Raw genomic sequence first — 26,018 nt, 5'->3', positions numbered from 1 at the left:
GAAACCTATTTTCCACCGCCGCAACCTTCTGTACCCGTGAGATCCCATCTTGGGCCTTTTTCGGTGATCTGCCGGAGGGGGATTCGATCATGGGGGGCTTCTACATCAACACCATAGCCTCTCCGATGATGTGTGAGTAGTTTACCACAGACCTTCAGGTCCATAGTTATTAGCTAGATGGCTTCCTCTCTCTCTTTGGATCTCAATACAAAGTTCTCCTCGATCTTCCTGGAGATCTATTCGATGTAATTCTTTTTGCGGTGTGTTTGTCGAGATCCGATGAATTGTGGGTTTATGATCAAGATTATCTATGAACAATATTTGATTCTTCTCTGAATTCTTATATGCATGATTTGATATGTTTGCAAGTCTCTTCGAATTATCGATTTAGTTTGGCCTACTAGATTGATCTTTCTTGCAATGGGAGAAGTGCTTAGCTTTGGGTTCAATCTTGCGGTGTCCTTTCCCAGTGACAGCAAGGGCAGCAAGGCACGTATTGTATTGTTGCCATCGAGGATAAAAAGATGGGGTTTATATCATATTGCTTGAGTTTATCCCTCTACATCATGTCATCTTGTTTAATGCGTTACTCTGTTCTTATGAACTTAATACTCTAGATGCATGCTGGATAGTGGCCGATGTGTGGAGTAATAGTAGTAGATGCAGAATCGTTTCGGTCTACTTGTCACGGACGTGATGCCTATGTTCATGATCATGCCTAGATATTCTCATAACTATGCGCTTTTCTATCAATTGCTCGACAGTAATTTGTTCACCCACCGTAATACATGCTATCTTGAGAGAAGCCACTAGTTAAACCTATGGCCCCTGGGTCTATTTTCCATCATATTAATCTTCCGTCAACTATCTATTTCTGTCATCGTTTATTTGTCAATCTTTATTTTCCAATCTATACAACAAAAATACCAAAAAAATATCTTATTATCTTTATCAGATCTCACTTTTGCAAGTGGCCGTGAAGGGATTGACAACCCCTTTATCACGTTGGTTGCAAGGTTCTTGATTGTTTGTGCAGGTGCTAGGGACTTGCGTGTAGTCTGCTACTGGATTGATACCTTGGTTCTCAAAAACTGAGGGAAATACTTGCGCTACTTTGCTGCATCACCCTTTCCTCTTCAAGGGAAAACCAACGCATGCTCAAGAGGTAGCAATGACCCAGGGCGAGTTACCTGAGGATGAATCTTTGGCCAGGAAGATAACCCGGCGGTCTAAGTCAATGACTATTGTCAATGGAGAGTTGCTTCACCACAGTGTCACAGGGGCGTTTCAACGTTGTGTTTCTCATCAAGAAGGCTGTGAGATTCTGCGAGAGATTCATGAAGGAGATTGTGGTCATCACGCCGGTTCTAAGTCTCTCGTGGCCAAAGCTTTCTGTCATGGATTTTATTGGCTGATGGCTCACGCTGATGCTGAGGATCTAGTCAGTAAATGTGATGGCTGTCAGAAGTTTTCACGATGAGCTCATGTGCCGGCTCAAGAATTGAGGATGATTCCAATTACTTGGTCATTTGCAGTCTGGGGGCTTGATATGGTTGGGCCTTTCAAAAGGTCCAAGGATAAAAATACGCACCTCCTGGTGGCGGTTGACAAGTTTACAAAGTGGGTTGAGGCAGAGCCGGTCAGTAAATGTGACGCGGCGATGGAGGTTCAGTTCCTGAAAAAGGTGATTTTCCGTTTTGGTTTTCCCCACAGTATTATAAATGATAATGACACTAATCTATCCAAGGGTGCCATGGAAGAATTTTGTCAACATGAGCATATCCGGCTTGATGTGTCATCAGTGGCTCACCTCCAGTCTAATGGTCAAGCTGAGAGAGCCAATCAAGAGATCTTGAGAGGCATCAAGCCCCGGCTTATGGTTCCTTTGCAGAGGACGCCGGGTTGTTGGGTGGAGGAGTTACCCTCAGTGTTATGGAGTATCAATACTACCCCCAACAGATCTACGGGTTACACGCCTTTCTTCATGGTTTACGGAGCAGAGGCGGTTCTCCCTAGTGACATCCGTCACGACTCACCCCGTGTGGCGGCTTATGTTGAAGCTGACAATGCAAAAGCACGTCAGGATGCACTTGACCTATTAGATGAGGAGCGTGACCTTGCGGCGGCTCGTTCAACGATTTACCAACAAGATCTGCGCCGTTATCACAGCCGCCGGGTTAAAACCAGAACCTTTCAAGAAGGTGACTTGGTGCTCCGGCTTATCCGGGATCAGACTGATATGCACAAGCTATCCCCACCTTGGGAAGGGCCCTTCATGGTCAGCAAGAATCTGAACAATGGGTCATACTATCTTATCGATGTTCGAGACCACAAGGACTCACGCACGTTGGAGGAGGAGACCCGCCGGCCATGGAATATTGCTCATCTCCGGCCTTATTACACCTGAGCTACTGGCTCTTGAGATGTACATATTTATATCAGTGTATATATTATGAGAAATATAATAAAATCAGCACCACTGATAATTCAGGGCCTCTGTTGTCTTCAAATCTCAGAATCTGAGTCTTTATTTTCATGTCATATGATTGCTTCCGTGGCTTGACTCCCGGTTTACCGGGACCAAAGAGAGTTTTGTTGCACAGCACGACTCAAACATAGGTACCCAGCGGGCACAGCTCACAAATATGTCACTTGGGGGCTTCCTGTTCAAACATAGGTGTATTCACCAAAGAGAACATAGCGTTACTACCCTCTTGACTGGGTTATCTTGTTCAAACATAGGTGTATTCACCAAAGAGGACGTAACCCTTCCGGGTCATCCTGCCTGTATGCCAGATGCTTCTCCATCAGGTAATCTTGATTGACCCGCCGAACTCTTAATAGTCAATCTTTTAAACAAGACCCTGAACTCATTAAGGTTAAAACGTCGGTTTGTCATGTGAGGGCACGGCTTACGGATAGCGAGGATGAATCCAGGCTATTAAGCCGCCTTCATTGAAACTTGGTTAAACCTGCTTGTTTGCATGATGCTACTCCGACCTCGTGTACTCTCGATAAGTCAATCTTTAAACAAGACCCTGAACTTATCTAGGTTAAAACATCGATTGGGTCATGTGAGAGCCGGCTTACGGAAAGCGAGGATACTCCAGTGGCTATCATGCTAGTTTCATTGAAGTTTTATGTTGAGATTTGGTTTTGGAGATTTATAACAGCCTCGTTTTTTATGGGTTTTATTTATCTTGGTTTTATATCACTCCTTCTTCTCACCATATGGTTTTCACAAATCGGGCCAAGCAGCCCTGACTGTCTCATATTTGAGCATCTTTGGGTTTTTTATAACCCGCCATGATGGCAGACTATAAGTCGCCAGTATATGATGATATTAAATACTTGGAAGCATTGTATTCTAAGTCTTGGGATATTACCCCTTGCTGTATAAGGCATTGTAAGCCGGCAGTATTTGACAATTAAACAGGGCATTATGTGTTCAATCTTTGGGTTGTCACCCTTACTGCACTGGTATGATAAGCCGGCAGTGTGATCAAGTACCACAAGTATGATATTTTATTAACAATTATATAAAGATTGCGGTTCTACCGGCCCTAGTTATGGACTATTCGTCCCCAGTGGTTTAATACGGGGTATTGTGACCCGCCCCGCGGTAAACCGCCAGGGCACTTGTGATCTGTTTGTGTGCAGGGTATTGCTAAATCTGATCTGCATAAATCGACGCTATCATAAGCATAAAGTGGTAGTTTTTCAACTGGCGGATCAGCAATTTGCGCAAAACAAAACGTGCACGATGGCACAGCAGATCAAAGTTTCACTAGCCTATTACATGACTCAGTGAGCCAAAAAGATCAAGTGTTTTTCAGAAGATCAAATATTTGAACCGCCCAGCAGATCAATCTTCTTGGCCTTGACGACTTGAAGCTTCTGGATCATCCTTCTCTGGTTCTTCGTCCTCCTCCGCCGTCTGGAAGTTTGGTGATGACCAATCAATGCCACACAAGGCTTGGAATTCAGCTTCATCATCTATAAGGTCGGATGGATCAACTTCAGGGGCGAAAGTATGCTTACGGATTGGGGGAATCAGATCCATCACTTTATAAGCCGGCATGGGCATCTTATGATTTATTGTATCATAAGCCGGCTGATATTTTGAAAGATTTGTTTCATCAGCAATCAGAGTCGCCAGAGGATGTATTTCCTTCACACATGCAACAAAGTCTTTTTGGTCAAAAGGAGTGCCATCTTCTTTCAAGCTTGGATATCCAGTAGCTACCTCGGCCGGGTTTAGCTCTGGTAACCATGCCTTAGCCCGGCTCAAGGCCGTCACGGCACCGGCTCTTGCAGATGACCGCTTTATCTCTTCAATCCTAGCAGGCAGAACGGAAAGTTTCTTCAAAACGTCATTCAACAGAGTGGGGGCGTGATTAGTTGGAGAAATCGTGGCCAGCGTGCGCTGAGTTCCGGTATATAGCTGTTCAACAAGTGTATATACGGCCTTGAGCTTCACAAGCATTTCTTGACCAAGATTGCTACTCCTGGGACCTGTATAATAATTATGGATTGATTAGAGAAGGTTTGTAACATCAAAGATAAACACTCAATTTTGACGCTGGCAAAGTTACTCACCAAAGATAACAGAAACCATCTGGGATATACGGTGTTTTAAACCGGTAAGCTCAGTGATCACCTCTTGAAGAGAAGCTTCTGCTTTTTCAGCTCGCCGCGTCAGAGCAGTTTTTTCTTCAGCCCAGGCGGTTCTTTCAGCATCAAAGCTGGTCTTCAGTTTTTCCATTTCAGCCAAGCTAAATTGGAATTTTGAGTCGGCTTTCCGGGTCTCAGATTCTTGATTCTCCAGCCGGGTCTTTGCATCAGCCAATTGTGATTAAAGTTGAGCAGTGGCATCCTGTACATGCACAGATCTGCAAACATATTCATATTCGGGTGACAGTAATAAAAGTCCCAAGCCTTTTGCAAGCAACAACACTTGGCACTTGGGGGCTAATGTGTATCGAAAAATTCTTCATACAACGGCTCATATGACTAAGTCCCAAGTACTTTGCAAGCAAGAGTACTTGGCACTTGGGGGCTAATGCATATTGCTCGCGTTTCATTACTACTTTATGATGACCCGGTTGTGCTACAAATGACCACAGCCGGCTCATGGGGGCTATACGAGTAAGCTTTGATTTAAAAACAATGTTGAACAAGTACCGGTTCATTCATGCTGATTAAACCGGCCCTTGGGGGCTACGGTTGCAATGTTAATCATTAAAGATCCGATTTAACTCTGAAGGTGAAAGCCGGCCTTTGAAGGATTCTACCAAAGATGCTTTTTTATACTCATGGTTTTTGTAAGTTTATAGCATATTCAATCTTATCATACACAGTAGACTTGGGGGCTGACAGGATATGCATAATGTATCAAGCCGGAGATCATACCTCATATTTCTGATGCATCTGCTTCACCATGTCAATTTCAAGATCACGGCTGGTATGCACTTGGTTGAGAAACCAGAGAGTACTTCACTGATGTTTAATTGCGAATAATTGGTGATATCAAATCTCACTTTCCGCCTTTCAATGAACTCCTCTTTGGCGGAGTGCTTGGACAAGACAGTAGGTTGTCCCGGTTCTTTGAAGCCGGTGCCAGTGATCATAACATCGTCAGCATGTGTTCTTGCCGGTTTAAGTGGGCTTGATGATTCAGTGCTCAAAGGATTGAGGTTTGTATGGTCACTGGAGAGGTCAGGAATTTCTGGTGGAACATCATGGACAGGCTCTTTGGGTTGTGGCAGGGAGGTGTCAGATGCTGGAATTTGTTGTTCCGGTTCATGGACTTTGGGGTCTTCAGCCGGCTTGATCACCTTTGCCTTCTTGCTAGGCTTTGCTTGTCCACTGCATGGGTTATGAGAGGTCAGTACAAGTATAAGAGCATAAGGAGGTAGAGAATAAAAGTAATTGTTGTTACCCAGGGGCTGTTTTGAAAGCCGATAGTCGGGTCTGTGATGAGTCGCCGGAAGAAGAGTGAGAAGCCTCCTAATAGTTTGAATCAGAAGAATTAAGTGGCTGACGAATGAGACCCGCCAGTGGATAAAAAGAGTTTAAATTTGGAAGGACCTCGTTTCGACGTTTTCGCGGAGCTGGAGTATTTGGTAAGCCAGAGGATAACTCTTCACCTCCGCTGGTCCGAGTTTGTCGCCAGTTCTTGTGCTATTGTTGCTTCAAAAGAAAGTGAGGATCCAAATGAGCTAAGGGGTGTGAAAAGCTTACTTTCCGGGTTACCCGTCGAATTTTCTGTCTTGGCAAAGGCTCTGAGTCGGAGGAAATAATCGTTACCTCTTCTTCGACCGCTTCACTGGCCCACGTGTCATCCCGATGATAATCAATGTCAATAAGATAGTTGAAAAAGGAGCCAAGGGAATCAAGGGCTACCTCCGACTCAGAATTGTCGTCCAGTTCAAGCATCTCAGAAGCAGTTAATTTCTTCTTATTCTTCTTGGCGGATTTCTTGACGGCTTTCGTTTTGGCCATGGCTTTCTTGGCAGCTTCATGGTCATACTCCTTGTTCCAAAAATCGGATTCAGCCTGTGAAAATCATCAAAGTTGAGTTAATGGAACATTTGAGTAATAAGGTGAAGTAAGTGATTGAGAGACTCACATCTGGTGGCGGGTTAAGTTTGCAGAAAGGGTTCAGCCCCACTTTGCTGCAGCTTCCCAGGCTCTTGTTCAGAAGGGTCTTTGCATTTCATTGACTGCATCATCAGTGAGGCACACGGAGTTGTGGCGCAGTGGATCTTTTGCACCGCCCGTGTAAGTGCACATTAAGCCGGATCAGCGGCTCAAGGGTATGATTCGCCAAGAAACCCAGCACCAAACCAAGTCAATACCGGTTAACCCATTTCCCAGCAGGGCCTTGACCTTTGCAATAGTGGGGGCAAGCTTTGCACGTTCAGCAGTGGTAAGCTTTTCGGGAAGATGATGCTTTGGGTCGAGCCGCTGGACACGATAACCAGGCAGTGGATTTTCATCAGCCGGAGAAGTATCTTTACAATAGAACCATGTTTGGTTCCAATCTTTGGGGTGACTCAGCAGGCGAGCATAGGGGAAGACAACATCTCTTCTTCGTTGAATTGAGACCCCGCCAAGTTCTAAGCTGGGTCCGTTAGTAAACTCGTTTTGCCGGTTCAGATAAAAATATTCCCTGAAGAGTTCAACACTGGGTTCTTCTTGAAGGTACACTTCATAGAAAACTTGAAAATTACAGATGTTTGACACGGAGTTGGGACCGATGTCTTGAGGATGAAGTTGAAAGAAGTGCAGAACGTCTCGAAAAATTTTGGAATCGGGCGGTGAGAAGCCCCGATTCATGTGGTCAGTAAAAATAATGACCTCACCATCCTTTTGGCCGAGGTCTTTCTTCGCCTGGTTTGGGGGCGCGCCAATGCATGACATTTTTTGCTGGTAAATAGCCGATTTTGACAAAATATTTGAGCGTGTCTTCAGTAACAATAGAGGGAACCCAATTACATGAAGTGACTGTCTTCGGCATGGTGAAGGAAGAAGCCTAAAAGAAAGAAAATATGCCGGTTTAAGTTGATTCGTTAAGCCGGAGGTAAACGCTGCGGCATATGTTCACATTGGCGGCTTAAATGGGGCCTAATGACATATGACTAGTTATAACCGGTGATGTAAGCCGCCATGACCATAATGGTATTTGAGATCTATCAAGAGTGAAATCTGCTAAGTGTTGGACAAATAGGTTTTACAGACTGGAGCAGCTAATTTGGATCTAACGCTGTGTGGAAAAAGAAAGTAAATCAAAACCTAAATATCGCAGCAGCGGAGGAACTAGCATATTGGCAAGATTTCTGCATCGAGGAAGTATATTCAGTGATTAAGAGAAGGTACAGAAGCAGTTTCCGCATATTCAAAAGGTTATTTTGGATTGAAGAAAGGATCAAACCGAGGTATGATGAAGAACGACGACGAACTCTGAAGAACTTCAGAAAACCCTAATGGAGATTTACAGCGGAGAAAGGAGAGGTACTTACTAGATCCACTGAGCAATGGAGAGGTGCCGCAGTTTCTCTGGTCTCGTTCAGGTCGATGCAGCGGCTGGGGTCGAGGAAGCTGACGAGCTCGGCGGCTGCAGTGCTCAGGCGTGCAGATGCGTTACAAAGAGAGAGAGGTTGAAGACGAGAAGGAAAAGGGGAAAATGAAAAGGTTGCCTGACCCTATTTATAAGGAAAGGGGTAACAGGCGGGCGCGAAAATCAAGGAGGCCAAAGAACGATTATCCAGCCGCTCGGACGCCTCGATCTTCGGGATGGTTATTAAAGATAAAGGATTTATTAAGATATGCTGGATATTGTGCGAAATTAATGACATATGACGTCATGGCGGGTTTCCGTAATTCCAGGAGATGACGTCATGGCGGGCTACAATATCTTGCAAGAACAAATGAAGAAGGATTTTTTCTAAGTGTTGAAGATTGACATGAACAAGTTCAAATCAACCTGAGGCCTAATGTTGGGGATATGACTATTGGGTATGACCCACTCAGGAGGGGCCGGATTATCCCAATGGCGATTCATCAAAACAAAGCCCATGAAGATATTGAAGATGGCGGTTGATGAAGCAGACTTACTAAAGGGCCCAAAGCCCAAAGGCGGCTTAAGGCCCATAGGTGTAAACCGCCATATATGTATGACTTGTATTGTAAGGCAAGTGTAATTAGTCACCGGGCCGGACACGTTGTTTATGAGCCGGCCGTGACTTTGTAAGCCGTTGGGCGTCAACCTGTGTATATAAAGGGACGACCCGACGGCGGCTTAGGCCAATAAACAACAGATCGAAATCTAGGTCAAGCATATTCGCTCCCTGGTAATCGAGACATAAGCAATACCACCTCAAACTGGGTTAGGCCTTTACCTTCACCGCAAGGGGCCAAACTAGTATAAACTCCTTGTGTCCTTTGTCCCATTTAACCCCTTTAAACTAACCTGTTGCGATGGCTCTACGGCTAAGTCCTTCTGCTAGGACATCTGTCGTGACAATTCCACGACAACCCTGGACGTTTGATCGATATTTAAAGTGTTTCTTCTCATTCTAATACAATCTGATTGTCGTGGAGGCACTGAATAAGAATGATGGGTACGCACCGCTGGCAACACCAATTCTTAATGATTATCGTAGTTTACTGCAAGAGTTCGGGAATGTCATCATTGAACATTGTATGAGAGATGCAAACCTGGTTGCCCATGAGCTAGCTAGTTTTGGGACGTGTAATTCACTGACTATATGGTTACACCCCCTAATTCCGTTTATAAATTTTTAGCAGACGATATAAGTGTGATTTGAGTTAATACAACCAGCCATGAAGGCCTTTTCGTAAATAGAAAAAGAACTTGTGGCTTTCTCTGAGTCTTCTATCGGTGCCACGTTCCCATTCTGTTTTAATAGTAGTTTAATTCGGCATGTAAATGTATGTGGAGGCAAATAAAATCAAGGGCACACGGGCTTGATTGACATAATCGATTTTTTATGCATGCAGCTCAATCATTTTGTTGCTTAATTCCCATCTAGAATCTTGGCTAATCATTTGGGTCATGAGTTGATTTCCATGATTTTATTTGTTTAGGGTGTGCAGATATGGCATCAATCACTATCTTGTCTACATCATGGGGACAAGCAAATCCCCGCCAATGAATTTTCTTTGTTATCTCCTTTTCCAGTGGGGATACACAAATAATTAAGTACACATACTTGTCCATGATGTGTATGTACAAACAATATATAGTAGCATGTACTCATGGGTCACACCCCGGCCTAGTCCTGTCCCTCTAAATGCTGGTCAACGTACTAATCATTTTCTGCACCAGTTTTTCTTTAGTTGTTTGCCACCAGCTTTTGGATGCACAACTTGGTGGTCTTTTAGTACTACTGCTGGCTCCATTATTTTCCTGGATGCAAGTTAATCAATTGTGTTAATTCTCCATGTCCCTGCCACTAATTGTGAGTGTGTTTTGTTTGGTGGACTGTCTCCGGCGAGCCAATTATCGTGTGAGCTTCCAAAATGATAATAAAGTACTGCATTTTATGTGATGAGGCCAGTGAGGCACCAGAAATGCATGCCAAAGAGAAGAGCACCCGACTAATGGAGACACCTTTGATTTTGCAATATATTCCATTGCATCTTTCCTTTTGTTTCATTTTGCTTGGGTGCTGATCTTCTTGGTGGTTAGGGTGTTGTTGTGCTGTGTGGGAAAGATTGGTCATGGTCTGCATGTCAAGCTCCTACATGGGGCCTGAGGCAGACAGTCGAGCAGACAGGCTCCAGGAAAGGAGGCCATATGTATGGATCATCTACTTGGATCGAGTGGCGATGCATGCCAGGATCGGTGCTAAACGTCTAGTATTAATTTTGTCCTGTACATGGCCCTACAAAACCCCTGCAATGTACTATCAGACAAAAAAAATGCAATATATAGTGTGATTACTTTCTTTGTCACATTATTCAATTACATTAGTTATGGACAGTACATTACCTTCCCAACACTACTATTCTTGTATATTTATGTGCCTTTTATATATTAAATTATGGACTTTTATCAAAAAAGATAACTAAATCCATAGGCATGGAAATGATCCTAAATAAATATGAAAAATACAATAAAGACCCTAGTAGGGCCGAAGACGTAGCCGAACTTGTCATCGTCGTTCTACCATAACTCTTTGCGAGTGATGAACAACACCGAAAAAAATTCTGTTGAAGTACATGCAAAGACATGTAGATGACCAGACCTTATTGAATCACTACAATAATATACGACGGGCATTGGCAATCGCGCATAAGCATATTGGTACCACCCGGATCTAGGCAGACAGGCACGCCATCATAGCCATACCATGTATATGAGTTTACTCGCAAAGACTCAAAAGAGTGTCCTTGAGAAGACAATATCAATGGAGCCCAACAACGGTGAAGACCAGCAGAGACATAACACCCTAAGCTCTCTGGCAACGCCGAAGGAGGCGTCACCAAGACAAGCTTCGATCTGGATGACTTCTATCCAAGAAAACACCCTCATCACCATGTGATGTCTCCGCTACACCAAATCTTTATACACACTTGATGAGATACAAGAATCTCCCCCCTTCGCCTCATGGTCTGGCTTGGCGATCGGAGATGAATACTATTTTGGTTTAATTAAATTATACAATTTATTTTTAGAACCTGGGCTCAATTCATTCACGGAGTGATTTGATTGGTAAGTTATGGATGCCTTTTTTAAGGAAAAGAGGCAAGGGCATCTTCAATGCGGACCCTCAAACCGCCAGCAACCGTTCGGACTGAACTATCCGGTCGTATTTTGTCGTCCAACGCAGTCCCGCATTGGTCCGCCGACGCATTCGGCTGTCCATTTTCGAACTTAATAATGTGTATATCAATAAATACTCTTCCACATGATTTTTATTAGTTTTAGTCGTTTATGTAACACCGGTTAAAGTGTATATCAAGAAATACACTTCCAAATGATTTTTATTAGTTTTAGTTGTTTATATAACACCTATTTATGCATTTCTTTTTAACAAGATTATTATATCAACGCGCGGATTATCATCTAGTATTTTTAAAACTACGAACGTCTTTTCAATTCCGTGGATATTTTTAAAATTTGCAATTTTTTTTCAAATTCCAAACATACTTTTTTTTTCAAATTTATAACATTGTTTTATAATAGATGAACATTGTTTTCAACTCGTGAACATTTTTTAAATTTGGGTAAATTTAAAATTTGACTAATACTTTTTGAGTTCACCAACATTCTTAAATTCATGAATATTTTTCTATTCATTGTTTTTTGAATCTATGAGCGTTTTTTGTCTCATGAACATCTTTTAAATTCAGGAACTTTTTTTAGTTCACAAATATTTCCCAGATTCATGACTTTTCTCAAGTTTGTGAATTGTTTAAAATTTATCAACATGTTTTAATTCGGAAATATTTTTCAAATTCTTAAAACAATTTTCAAATTAGTGAATATTTTAAAATTAACAAATGTCTTTAAACATTTTTATATATAAAAATTTCCGAAATATATAAAAAGTGAAAATATATAAAAACTAGAAAATCCTTATTTTCAAGTAAGAAAAAGTACTCTTTTCGATCCGAATTAATTGACGTAGCCTTATACTACATGTGAGCGAACTGGTACATTGTTTTTTTGAGGGGTGAGCGAACCGGTACATGTGCGGTGTGACAGAGCGAGCACTCTCGTTCAGGCGATACATACATATCACCGCCCAAGGATGCTCAGTCGAGTCCAATCGTGCTTGTTGGGCCGTGTATGTCTAAATTTCCAGGCTCGGCCCACTTCATGTTTTTTTTTTACGTTACACATCCGCAATTGGTAGGGGGAAGTCACGTCTCGGGGATAAAAGGGAAAAGGCTTTCAGGCTTTAGCGAGGGTTTCTCCTGCTGTTGCTGCTACAGCTTCCCATCCCCACCTCTCCGGCGAGCGCCAGCCTTTCCCGGCGAGGGTTTGCTCCGATCGGAGCTCTCAGGTGGCAGATCGGCCGCGTCCTCCGCCCTGTCGCCCGCGCCCCCGCGCCTGCGTTGAAGAGGTAGGCTTCTCCTCCCTGTCGGCTTCACGCTACCATCTTCCGCCGCTCCCCCCATCCCTCGGTCTCTCTCGTGCGACGCTCGACGCTCTGTGGATCTCGCCGACTCGTCGCGGGCGCGCTTCAGCGTCGCGGCGAAGGTTCGGCGCCTCTTCCCCCATGCGCTCGGAAGAGCAGGGAGCGCTCTGCCGCCCTTCCCCTCACCCTTCTCCCATCGTCGTTCCCCTGCTCCTATCCACTCCCTCTCCTGTTAGTTGCACAGCATTGCCGGCTGTGGAGGTCAAGCTCCCGTTCCCCAACGTCCTACTCCCCTGTATGAGCACTGTTTTTGGTTTGATTTTCTTACTCTGAAGTTATTTTGATCTGAAATCTGCATAGGGTTGATCTGACGCACCTTGGACTATTTAATTGATGCCATGCTAAAACTAATGCAAATGATGTCTACATTTGACAGTATGCTAAATCTGACACAAATGATGTTTATATATATTATGTGATACTAAATCTGAGGCCATACCTTTCTTTATTAGTTTGTTAGAGACTCACGTGATGTTTATCTTAGATGATGGTGTTTAACGGGCTTGGTTCATATATGTGAATGTAATTATATAATACTAGGTGCATAATTGAACCGCTGCTGTTCTGTCTTGTGCGCTTGGCGCGGATTTACCGGGTTAAGCTTAGGTTTGGTGTTTCGCTCGGTTCGATGCTGAAGTGGTCTGGGTGTCGGGGGCGATGGTACGGATCGGCATGGTTAATGCTGAACCGTGGCCTGCGCTACATGTCATTGCTCTCTAACGGCTTAACTTTTATTATGGTGATTTGTCATGTATCGAGTTGGGAAAACCACTTGGTGTGAGCGATTTTGGTTTGAAATTTCATCTGTTACCATATTGATAACGTCAGTGTTGTGTACTCATGTTTAGCATGGAGTATGTGCATACGGTGTATGCGATGTCTGTAATTGCACACGAGACTTCATGTTGTGCTAATTTTGGCTTGTTGCTGGTGTTAGAAGTATATAAATGAACAAGTGTTAATGTCGTTCTTATTTGTCCTGTTCTAAGTATTAAATTGCTCGAGGTGTAGATTTATGCCTTTTTTTATCTTGTTTACAAATTAGTTTTGTTAGTTGTTTAGGGCGAAAACAGTAACATGATGTGGAATGCTTTCTTTTCTGTCAAGCGTGGCTCTGGAGTTAAAAACATTCTTCTCATTAGGAAAATGAAATCAATTTTGCCATTGTTTAGGGCCTCCTACCACTTTTATCTGTTACTTGTATGCATTACACCAGCTGAACATCAAACTGTACTTACGGAAGCTGGATGCCCCGTGTACCCTCTCATGCTCCATGGCCACTACTTTATTGTCTTACTGTTCAACCATAACAACGGTTTAATATGTCCTTATTGACCTAACAAACAAACAACCAGATGAATCCCCTCTTTGCCTATTTTGCAAACATTTTGACTTCTATCCACAATAGTGGGAATAAGTAATTAATATATTTTCATACACGTAGCGCATGTGGTAGGCACATAGGTGTGAAGTGAGCCGTCAGGTGTTCGATCTCCACATTAGATTGTTTAAATATTTTTCTGCTTGTTTTTTCTCCATCTAGCGTACTTGTCCTACTCCCACCAGAATGCATCCACCACCGATTCTGTTTGGGTTGGCACAGTTTTAAAATCTATGCACTTAGCAACACATATGCTATTAGGCTGTTGAACATTTCTCATTGCTTAATTTGCTTTTTAGATTACCGAATATCTTCGTGAAGAGGACTTGAACACAGGTTTGGTGCAATGGCGAATATGAACATAACCGGCATCTTGGAGAAGGTATCTATTACACCAATTTACATTTCTTGAAAAGGAATCCTCAGTTTTTGCTCGGTAACATTTTTGTTCTTTGTATGTGCTTTCAGATGACAGGGAAAGATAAAGACTACAGATATATGGCCACATCAGATCTGCTTAGTGAGTTGAACAAAGAGAGTTTCAAAGCAGACCAAGACCTTGAATCAAAGTTGACTAATATTGTTCTTCAACAACTGGAAGATGCTTCAGGAGATGTTTCTGGTTTAGCTGTGAAATGGTACCTTTCCTTTAAAATACTTTCTTATTTAATCCATTGTTTGTGTTCTTGATGTCTTACCATGCTTGCATGGTGTGGGATTGGGGAAGTAAGGATTTTGCATGTTAAGATCTTGTTATTGTTGATTATCCCCTCTGTCCTGCTAGAATTTGGGAACATTCTGATTATGCTACTCGCTATGTTGTTGTACCTGTCAGATGTGTTTAGCCTGCTATTTTATCTTTTAAGATGGCATCATACCTCCTTTTGTCTTCAAGATTGCTTATTCATTTTTAAAGTTTGTTCTGTTTTCTTATGCATCAATTATTGGATCTGCGGGGTTACTTTTTTCAGAGAAATTTGATTACCGATTGTTTCCCCTACATCCGTTCACTACATTTACTCTTATTTTTTTGTTGGTTAGCTTGGCTCCACTTGTTAAGAAGGTAAGCGAGGATAGAGTAGTGGAGATGACTGACAAGCTTTGTGATAAATTACTCAATGGAAAGGAGCAGCATCGTGATATTGCCAGTATAGCTCTGAAGACAATCATTGTGGAAGTTACTACGGCATCACTTTCTGAAAAGATTTTAGTTTCTCTTTCCCCGCAGCTAATCATTGGTGTCACCAGTGTAAGTTTTTTAGTCTGTTTCGTGTTTGCCAGAATTTCCCTTGGGTTATCTGTAGGCCCCTTAAGTTTTATTATTTAGATGTTCCACAGAAAAGGTAATGCAATATTAAGTTAAGTATTAGCTGGAAAATCAGCAATAAATTACGTACACAGTTTGCAGAATTTATTTGTGAATGTTTAATATATCCTTTAATTAGGGCTGTTTGGTAGCATTTGGTTTACATTCATTTCTTCTTACCTTTATATGTTGCCTCTCGTTCCTTTATCTGGATGTACAATTGTACGACAGACTTGCCATATGGTTATGAAAATGAAACTTGTAAATACATTTCTAGGTTTCAAGGGTTTGTAACATAAAGCCTACCCCAACTTGTTTGGGACTTGTTTTTACTTGTTTCATGGCTCATCAGTTTGTTTTTAAAATTAAATGCAATTGTCTTGATACATTTCTTCTTTTGTTGACAGGGAAAGAGTGCTGAAATTAAATGTGAATGTCTTGACATATTAGGTGATGTGCTTCATAGATTCGGCAACGTGATCACAAAAGATCATGCGTTTATGCTCACTGCACTTTTAACCCAGCTGAGCTCCACTCAAGCAAGTGTCAGAAAAAAGTCAGTTACGTGCATAGGTACGCCTGAATGCATATTGCAATTATTTTGATTGTTAATGCTTGCAAATGATTGAACAATCTTAGTTAATTTACAGTGACTAATGTGTCGCTTCATGTTGCAGCATCGCTTGCTCCATGTTTGTCGGATGATCTATTAGCCAAGGCGACGTCGGAGGTTGTCCAATTGCTGAAAAATAAAAGGGCAAAATCTGAAATAACCCGAACAAATATCCAGATGATTGGTGCTCTCAGGTATATGCTTTGACCTTCCAACTGTTGCAAAAATTTGTTCATAACAGCTTGTAGGAACTATCTAAATTCAAAACTGGCTAGTTCAAACATTGATAACATATCTAGAAAAAAAATCTGGCTGGATGATATAATACCCAGGGATAAATTATTTTTGGATGAAGGGAAGTACAAGAGATTTGGTAGGCTAAATTCATTTGATCACTGCAAACTCATAGTTTAATTTATTTTGACCTACAGTCGGTCAGTTGGATACCGGTTTGGACCACACCTTGCCGAAGCTGTTCCTTTGCTCATTAGTTATTGTACAAGTGCATCAGAAAATGATGAAGAGCTCCGTGAATACAGCTTGCAGGTGAAAATTTATGTTAAAGTTCATACTTTCGATTACTCTTACCATTTATTTATTTATGTTAAAGTTCATACTTATGATGAAGAGCTAGGGCCCTACCGGATCTAGGGCGTAGGTTGTAGGGGAAGGAGGGGGAAAGACGAGGGCTGGTATGCGGCGGCCGGCGGCGTGGCACCGTCCTTGTGATGGAAGCAGCGGCGACGAAGGCAGGAGGCGGCTAGGGTTTAGGTCCCCCGGCTCCCTATGGGAAGCCGAGCAAATTATGATTGCTTCTTGCTTGATTAGATTGATACATCTCCTCTCCTTATATAGAGAGGTTTACTTGACTCCTAAGCAAACGATCCTAATACGATAAGATAATTGGGCTAAGCCCCTAATTAAGATACTTGGGCCATAACCCACTGGGCTAAGCCCCTATGCCGGTCATAACACTTCTCCCCGCCTGCACAAACAACTCGTCCTCGAGCTGTAAGGTGGGGAAGCGCGTGCTGAACTCCTCGAGGTGATCAACCAGCGTCAAACACCTTCGCGACAGCTGGGGCGGCAAGGTCGGCGGCGACGGCGTCCTCCTGGATGTAGTCTGCAACCTCCAGGTAGAAGAGTCGCAATTGAAGCACAACCCTTGGCGGCGACGCTCGAGTAGCTCGGCCGAGGTGAGCCGGCGGAGCGGGTGCGCCGTAGTCGCGGCGAGGGGTGCCGCGGAAGCCTGAACAGGCCGACCCGGAGCGGGATCTGGCCAGGGTAGTGACCCAGCGGCCCGGGACGGTGACTCCTGTTGGATGGCCACCGCGCGGCGCTCGAACGTGCGGGCGTAGTACATGGCCGTCTGGATATCCTGGGGTCCCTGAAGCTCCACGTCTACGCGGATGTGATCTGGAAGTCCACCGACGATGAGGTCGGCCCGCTGCTGCGCCGTCACGCTCGACGCGTGGCATGCCAGGGTCTGGAAACGGTCGGCGAAGCCCTGAACCGTGGAGGTGAAGGGAAGGCGGACTAGCTCCGCCAGGTGGCTCCTGCGGATCGGGGGCCCAAAACGAAGGAGGCAGAGCTCGCGGAAGCGCTCCCAAGGGGGCATGCTGCCCTCGTCCTGCTCGAGGGCGTAGTACCAGGTCTGGGCTGCACCGCGGAGGTGGTAGGATGCCAGCCAAGTGCGCTCCGACGCGAGCGTGCGCTGTCCACGGAAAAACTGCTCACACTGGTTGAGCCAGTTAAGCGGGTCCTCCGTGCCGTCATAAGTGGCGAAGTCGATCTTGGCGAACCGTGGCGGCGTCTGGGTCGGCGCGCCATGGCTGACTGGCTCGGCGGTGCGGAGCAGGGATGATGACGGCGCCCGATCAACGGCGGGGAGATCGTCATAGGCCCCCGCGGAGCCGGACGAGGCCCCAGACTGCAGCGTGGGTACCGGTGGGTCCCCGGCCTCCATGTAAACTGGCGGTGGCGACGTCCCGGTTAGCCAGGCCGGGATCTGGGACGGTGACGGCGGAAACCGGACCTGCTGGATCGGGAGGCCTCCCGGTGTGGACTGGCCCAGTCCGGAACTGGGCGGCGGCGGTGGGAGCTGGACTGGCGCGGTTGGCGCGGGCGCGGAAGGCGCGGATGGCGCCGCGAGAACCGACGCGGGCCACTGCGGCCAGAACGGCACTGGGGCGGGTGGCGGCTGGAACGACGGATGGGCCCCGGCGATCGCCGCTGGTATCGAGTACCAGGGCTGGTGCAGCAGCGGCGGAGGCGGCCCGCTGGGGTGCCCCGCTTGGAACGGCGGCAGCGGTGGTCCGCCCATTGCAGGCGCGCCCTGGGACGGCCACGGCAGCGCGGGGTGGCCGTAGGCGGCGGTAGTCGCAGCCGGCGGAGGTGCGGGCGGCCCGACCAGGTACAGATGGATGCCCTGGACGGCCGTCACGAGATCCCGCAAGATGCTGGTGACTTCTTCCGGCGTGAAAACGGCGGTTGTCGGCGCGGTGGAGGTGACCGGGGCCGGCGGCGTGGGGGAACTGGCGGTGGTGACGGAGACCGGGGCCGGCGGCAGTGGGGAACCGGCGGTGGTCAGCGGTGCGGTGGTGATGATTGGCAGCGGCGGCGTTGGCGTTGACGAAGACATGATCGAGCCCGAGTCTCTGGATACCAAATTGGTAGGAACTAGGGCCCTACTGGATCTAGGGCGTAGGTTGTAGGGGAAGGAGGGGGAAAGACGAGGGCTGGTGCGCGGCGGCCGGCGGCGTGGCGCCGTCCTTGCGACGGAAGCAGCGGCGGCGAAGGCAGGAGGCGGCTAGGGTTTAGGTCTCCCGGCTCCCTAAGGGAAGCCGAGCAAATTATGATTGCTTCTTGCTTGATTAGATTGATACATCTCTCCTTATATAGAGAGGTTTATTACTTGACTCCTAAGCAAACGATCCTAATACGATAAGATAATTGGGCTAAGCCCCTAATTAAGATACTTGGGCCATAACCCACTGGGCTAAGCCCCTATGCCGGTCATAACATGAAAATTTATGTTAAAATTCATATTTCGATTACTCTTACCATTGCTTCTCTGTGGCTATAAATTACCTCCCATCTTGTAGGCCCTTGAGAGCTTTATGCTCAGATGTCCAAGAGATATTTCCCCATATTGTGATGGTATTTTGAATCTTGCTTTGGAATATGTAAGCTATGATCCTAATTACACCGATAGCATGGAGGAGGATACTGATGATGAAGTACAGGATGAGGAAGATGATGAGTATGTTACTTATATTCTTATAATACTGAAATTATGTTTCCTATTAAGCTAATTGAACCATCTTTTAACATTTTCTCCCAGTGAGAGTGCGAATGAATACACAGATGATGAGGATGCAAGCTGGAAGGTTCGCCGGGCATCAGCGAAGTGCCTGTCTGCAATTATAGTATCTCGTCCTCAAATGTTGTCTAAGATGTATCAGGAGGTATGTTGATGGCAGCAAGTAAAACCACCATACTGTGCTTTAACAATCTCGTTCTTCTTGACAGCATGATTCCATTTTGTCCATAATTGCCAGTGTTGTTTTTGAGCCGATTCCAACCATTTATTACCTGTTTTGAAAATTAACTACTCAATGAAGTGCCTGGCTCTATGGAACTTGGTGTAATTTATTCGGTTGTTGCAGGCTTGTCCAAAGTTAATTGACCGCTTTAGGGAAAGAGAGGAGAATGTAAAGGTAACCGCATGGCATTGCATTGCTAAATTAGATTTGAATTGTCATTGTATGTCAATCTTACGAAGCTTCTCTTTGATCCTAGATGGACATCTTCAACACATTTATTGAGTTGTTACGCCAAACTGGCAATGTGACAAAAGGACAGGGCGACATTGATGAGTCTAGGTAAAAAAAATATTTGTTTTATTACCTTTTACCCCATTTTTACCAGATTCTTATAGAATTTATGGTAAGTACTAGATGATGCAGCTGTTTCTCTCGTTGGATTAATAGCCTAACTGAGCCTATGTTGGTTAAAACATGGCATGGCTCTTATTTGGATACAAAAATCATTATCTGGTTGACTTGTTATGCTTAGTGGGAAAGTGTTTGTTTATTGTGATTGCAAGTTCTGTGCACTGAGCCTGTATTGTCATTCGTTTTACTTTGCAGCCCTAGATGGTTGCTGAAGCAAGAAGTACCCAAAGTTGTCAAGTCTATCAATAGGCAGTTGCGTGAAAAATCAATCAAGACAAAGGTTTGTTCTTCAACTGTCTTGCAAAGCGTCTGTATGGCTCACCATCATGATTTAATTTTTTTGTTGTTGGCATTTTCAGGTTGGAGCATTCTCAGTATTGAAGGAGCTTGTTGTTGTATTACCAGATTGCCTTGCTGATCATTTTGGGTCACTTGTTCCTGGGATTGAGAAGGCTTTGAATGTTAGTGGGTTTTATTTTCTGTGTAGCTTCTTGTGTAGGATTTATGTTTGTTTTAACTCACTGTCTATTTTGTATAGGACAAATCTTCTACCTCCAACCTGAAGATTGAAGCCCTTGCGTTTACTAGGATTGTTATGGCTTCACATTCGCCCTCTGTGTTTCATCCATACATCCAGGTATTGTAGCTACTATCTTTGATTTTAACCACTCTTGTGTTGTTACTCATTACTGAATGCAAAATAAAATTTCCAGGCACTTTCTGGTCCAATATTATCTGCTATTGGAGATAGATATTACAAAGTCACAGCTGAAGCTTTGCGGGTGTGCGGGGAGCTCGTCCGAGTCCTCCGTCCAAACTTTGAGGTCAGCCTTATACTCCATGTGCTGATGTTATGAGCACCCAGTTATGGTGGTATTTTAAATTCTCATTCTGCTGTTACACAGGCACGTTCCATAGATTTCAGGCCATATATTAGTCCAATCTATAAAGCTATATTGGGCCGCTTGGCGAATCAAGATCAAGATCAGGTTTAGATCACTCTCTACGTACCTCTCTCTCTCTCTCTCTCTCTCTCTCTCTCTCTCTCTCATGTGATTCTGTTTTGCCAGGAAGTTAAAGAGTGTGCCATATCTTGCATGAGCCTTGTGATCGCTACTTTTGGTGATGGTCTCCAGAGTGAATTACCGTCATGCCTTCCCATACTTGTTGATAGGATGGGCAATGAAATAACACGACTTACAGCTGTCAAGGTAAGCAGTCAACCACACCTTCAGAACCAAAACTAATAGCGACATGATGGTAAATGTTGACTTGAACTTTCAGTGTTCTAGTCAATGGTAGAAAAACAAATGTAAATGTTTTGGTCAGTGCATCTTGCTGAGTTGCTTGGGATAGAGATGCTTTTGTGGTGGGTTCATTGATTTAAAGATAGCTTTAGTACAATGTCCATAGTATACCAATCTATTTGTGTGGGTCTTGTCTACAGTTGTAGTTGTACACCCTGTCATCATTTGCTTAATGCCCACTGGTGGTGTTTTCAGACAGTTTTGTTTATTCTCTGTTTTCCTGTACTAGTTGATTGTACGCAGATTCACTCCTTTTCTTGGTTCTGTTGCATTTTCAAAATTTTCATTCCTTTACAGGCATTTGCGGTGATTGCGAATTCACCTCTTCGGATTGATCTGTCATGTGTCCTGGACCATGTTGTTTCTGAGCTCACAGCTTTCCTTCGAAAGGTAAAGATGCATTATACACATTGTTTGTTTTGATTTTGAAACTTGAAAAAACATGTATGTTAAACAGAGCATCAAGATTGAAGACTAACTTCTTTTGCTGCCCCCTTTCAACAGGCCAACAGAGCCCTCAGGCAGGCAACATTGGGGACCCTAAATTCTTTGGTTGTCACATATGGTGGTCAAATTGGCTCGTCCTCTTATGAAACGATAATAGCTGAACTTTCTACTCTCATAAGGTTTTATCCTCGCTTAGCTTTCTTCAACAAATCTCCATTTTCCGCCTACCAGGAAGACTGATGTTGGATTATTTATTGTGGCAGTGACATTGATTTGCATATGGCTGCTCTTGCATTGGAGCTGTGTTGCACAATAATGGTTGACAGAAGATCCATTAAAAATGTTGGTTTAGCTGTGAGACATAAAGTTTTGCCCCAGGCCCTTGTTTTGATCAGGAGTGCTCTGTTGCAAGGACAAGCACTACAGGTATATATTTTCATATCTAAATATAAATACCAGATTTCTTCTTATTTTCCTACCGACAGATGACATTATTTCTATTGCAGGCACTACAGAAGTTTTTTGCTTCACTGGTCCAGTCTGCAAATACAAGCTTTGAAACTTTGTTGGACTCCCTTATTTCAACTGCCAAGCCATCACAGTCAGGCAGTCTTTCCAAGCAGGCACTATCCTCTATTGCACAGTGTGTTGCTGTGCTGTGCTTAGCAGCTGGTGATCAGAAATGTGCATCAACTGTTGAAATGCTTAAAGGCATTCTAAATGATGACAGTTCAACTAATTCTGTAAGGCTTTTCCTGACCATGCATGCCTTCTGTTCACCATATTTGCGCATTTATATCATGTCATACTTGTGATCTTTGACATAACATGCCTTTATTCATTTACGCTAGCTTAAAAAAAATCATTCATGGGCATCGTCTATCTTGTAGCATTGTGAAATTGGGATACTACATGTTCTCTGTTTGTTTCATATGTGGTCCACTGTTCTAATAGTTTACGTGTGTGCTACTCTTTGTGCCCTAGTCTAATCATCTTTAAACTTTGAGCTGTAATTAGGCAAATTGTAATGTCTTGATGGTAGGGTTAGTGCTTTGTCATATAGGCATCTGCAAATCAATATTATTTGCTATTGGTTGACTGCATACTTATGTTTGACTCGAAGATATATTATTACCCTTCTCTTGGTCATTTTTAATTGCTTCTAATTCTAATGTGTTTTCCAGGCTAAACAACACATGGCCTTGTTATGTTTGGGAGAAATTGGAAGAAGGAAGGACCTCAGCAATCATGTTCAAATTGAGAACATTGTCATTGAGTCATTCCAGTCACCTTTTGAGGAGATAAAGTCTGCAGCATCGTATGCTCTTGGAAACATTGCTGTTGGCAATCTATCCAAGTATTTGCCATTTATCTTGGATCAGATTGACAATCAACAGAAGAAGCAGTATCTTTTGCTTCATTCACTGAAAGAGGTAGGTTTCTAATGGAATTATTTTTGTAAAAAGTACCTCCCATAAGCCTGCTGTTTAATTTGTGCTCTTATGCAATATCTATCAGGTAATTGCACGTCAGTCTGTTGATCATACTGGCCAGAGTGAGCTGCAGGACTCAAACATTGTGAAGATATTGGCGTTGCTCTTTAATCACTGCGAAAGTGAGGAGGAAGGAGTTCGGAATGTGGTTGCTGAGTGTTTAGGAAAAATTGCACTGATTGAACCTAACAAATTAATCCCTGCTCTGAAGGTGTGGAGTGTGGACATCAGCAAAGTTACACCCCCATGTTTCATTTACTTTATGATATGAGATCTAATGTGACATTTCATATAATTTTGTAGGAACGTACATGTAGCCCAGCAGCAAACACAAGGGCTACAGTTGCCATTGCTATAAAATATTCAATCGTTGAACGGCCTGGAAAGATAGATGCAATCATGTACTCTGAGATTTCTACTTTCCTTATGCTAATTAAAGACAGTGACAGGGTAATTTTACTTTGAAATAGTATTTACATCCTTAAAACTAATGTTTGCAAATAATTATGTGGAGATGACAATTGCATTTGTTGTTTGCACTTTGCAGCATGTGAGACGTGCAGCTGTCCTGGCGTTGAGTACTGCTGCCCACAACAAGCCAAATTTGATCAAAGGTCTTCTTCCTGAATTACTGCCTCTTTTGTATGACCAGACTGTTGTGAAGGTATCATTTCCTATTTTTTTGCTTATTTCTTATCAGTACTTATGGTCTGGCCTCTGGCAACGTTACATATAATTTACAGCTAGGAAGTAACGTTTTCCTTCTTTGCAGCAAGAATTGATCAGGACAGTTGATCTAGGGCCTTTCAAGCACGTCGTTGATGATGGGCTTGAACTTAGGAAAGCTGCCTTTGAATGTGTGGACACATTGCTGGATAGTTGTCTTGATCAATTGAATCCGTCGTCCTTCATCGTCCCTTTCCTCTTATCTGGCTTAGGTGGTAAGTACAGTTTAAGACATTATATATTTCATCATGGTATTTTTAGTGTGTTTGGTTGGTGCCTGGATTAGGCCTGCCAAGAAATTGGTAGACCTTGATATTTTTCCTCTCGCTTGGTTTGGTGCCGATTTTTTTGGCTATGAGGGGCTGTTTGTTTTTTGCCAGAGACATTTGCCAAATGAGGGCACGCCAAATAATTGGCGGGTGATTTCGCCGCGGAGCCTCGACAACAATTTGGCTTAGATGTAGACTAGAAGAATTAAGGTGGGCTGGGTGCACCAAAACACTGGCGCTCATCCAAACGGCCTCACAAGCCTGGTCAACGACCAATATTTTGGACGGGTAGCTGAGGGAAGCAATCCAAACAGCCCTTAGTGCCCTCACCCATTCCTCTCAAAGATTGTTGCCAAATAATTGGCCAGGTTTCCTTGGCCAGAAAATGGCAAGCCAATTTTTGCCCATGTTTGACAGGGCTGTATGGGGCATCAGCCAAACATAGTCTTTGTCTCAATTTCAGTGTAGCGATATAGGCCTGGACTGCATAGAACCGGTGATATTGAACGTACCTTTATTATTTTGACAAGATACTTTATATCTATAGCATGGCTTTCAGTTTTTCTTCAGGATAAATGGTCCACATTATCTGTTGTTATGTGTTTCTATTTTTGTTTCTTTCTGAATCCTAAGATGGTATATCACCTATATTATCATATTCTTGTTGAATGTGTATTTTGTGTAGAACATGCTAATCAGTTGTTCGTATCGTACTGCTTATTGTAGATCATTATGACGTAAAAATGCCCTGCCACCTGATTCTCTCAAAGCTAGCAGACAAGTGTCCTTCTGCTGTTCTTGCAGGTTTGCTGTAATCAAGGATCTTCAAAGTGATGTTTCATATGTTGTGACTGCCCTTTCTAACATTTACTATTATGATCCTGTTTCAGTTTTGGACTCGTTAGTTGAACCTCTTGAGAAAACAATCGTCCACAGACCCAAGGGTGATGCAGTGAAGCAGGAGATTGATCGCAACGAAGACATGATCCGCAGTGCTCTTCGAGCAATCGCCGCTCTAAGCCGCATCAGGTAAGGCTTGATTCTGCCCTACTAGCTGACGGCTGATTCTGGTTTAGATCAGACTTGAACTCTCTGCCATGCTTTTACTTGTTCATAGTTACCAAAACAAGACTGCACTAGCCAGTCCACTGGTGGCCATAACCTCCTTTTATGCTCGTCAAAATAACATCGCTTTAGTAGGCATGACCTAACCAGTTTCTTTGATCCCGGCTTTGATCTGCAGTGGCAGCGACTACAGCATGAAGTTCAAGAATCTGATGAACAAGATAACGGCCACCCCTTCACTTGCCGAGAAGTACAACTCGGTGCGCAGCGAATGAGAGCTGCAATTTTTTTTGTATATGTTAGGAAATAGGCGAGTCAAGTGCCAGTTCCGAGGCGATGATCCAACCAAACCTCCCATTACAGTGCCCTTTTTGGCTGAAAGGTTGTGCTGCGAACAAAGGGGTGTTGAATACCCTGCTTTGTTTTTCCTGTACAAAATCTGGTGGTGAACCATTACACACGGTTGTGGTTATGTACTCCAGGTAATGCGAAACAATGCGTCCTGGTCGGAGCATTGTGATTCTGTGTGCTCTGGATGTATTCGGAGAGTACTTTGGTAAGCAGCTTTGAGACTAGAATTCGGCCCGTGGAACGTAGTCATGATTCACCGTCACGACAATCCGTTCACGTACCCGACGAACCCACGGCTCAGCGGTGCGTCGGCAGTTTGGCACCCAGCTATACAGGGTGTACACCGTTTGATGTCAGGACGATGACACTCAGCATGCAGAATGGGCAGTGCAGCATATTATATTGGCTGCGGCTGTTGCTACCCTGCGGA

The 26,018-nt window shown here is 43.9% G+C and overlaps 1 protein-coding gene across 1 annotated transcript; it reads left to right on the top strand.

The window, feature by feature from the left end:
- The first annotated feature begins 12,405 nt into the window (after positions 1–12,405).
- LOC109775078 (cullin-associated NEDD8-dissociated protein 1) lies at positions 12,406–25,767 on the top strand. Its single transcript, XM_020333837.4, has 29 exons — positions 12,406–12,599; positions 14,355–14,437; positions 14,524–14,693; positions 15,097–15,304; positions 15,769–15,934; positions 16,039–16,168; positions 16,406–16,520; positions 19,079–19,236; positions 19,318–19,441; positions 19,643–19,693; positions 19,776–19,858; positions 20,126–20,210; positions 20,290–20,391; positions 20,469–20,567; positions 20,644–20,754; positions 20,836–20,919; positions 21,001–21,141; positions 21,535–21,627; positions 21,742–21,863; positions 21,948–22,110; positions 22,191–22,427; positions 22,869–23,117; positions 23,203–23,388; positions 23,481–23,627; positions 23,725–23,841; positions 23,950–24,118; positions 24,899–24,976; positions 25,063–25,201; positions 25,416–25,767. The coding sequence occupies exons 2-29, from the start codon at positions 14,402–14,404 to the stop codon at positions 25,510–25,512; spliced, it is 3,660 nt and encodes a 1,219-aa protein (XP_020189426.1). The 5' UTR covers positions 12,406–12,599; positions 14,355–14,401; the 3' UTR covers positions 25,513–25,767.
- Positions 25,768–26,018: the final 251 nt, after the last annotated feature.

The sequence above is a fragment of the Aegilops tauschii genome, chromosome 5, assembly GCF_002575655.3.
Source record: "Aegilops tauschii subsp. strangulata cultivar AL8/78 chromosome 5, Aet v6.0, whole genome shotgun sequence".
Taxonomy (NCBI): domain Eukaryota; kingdom Viridiplantae; phylum Streptophyta; class Magnoliopsida; order Poales; family Poaceae; genus Aegilops; species Aegilops tauschii.
Note: the sequence above shows the minus strand (reverse complement) of the source record. Positions and strands in the feature narration are given on the sequence as shown.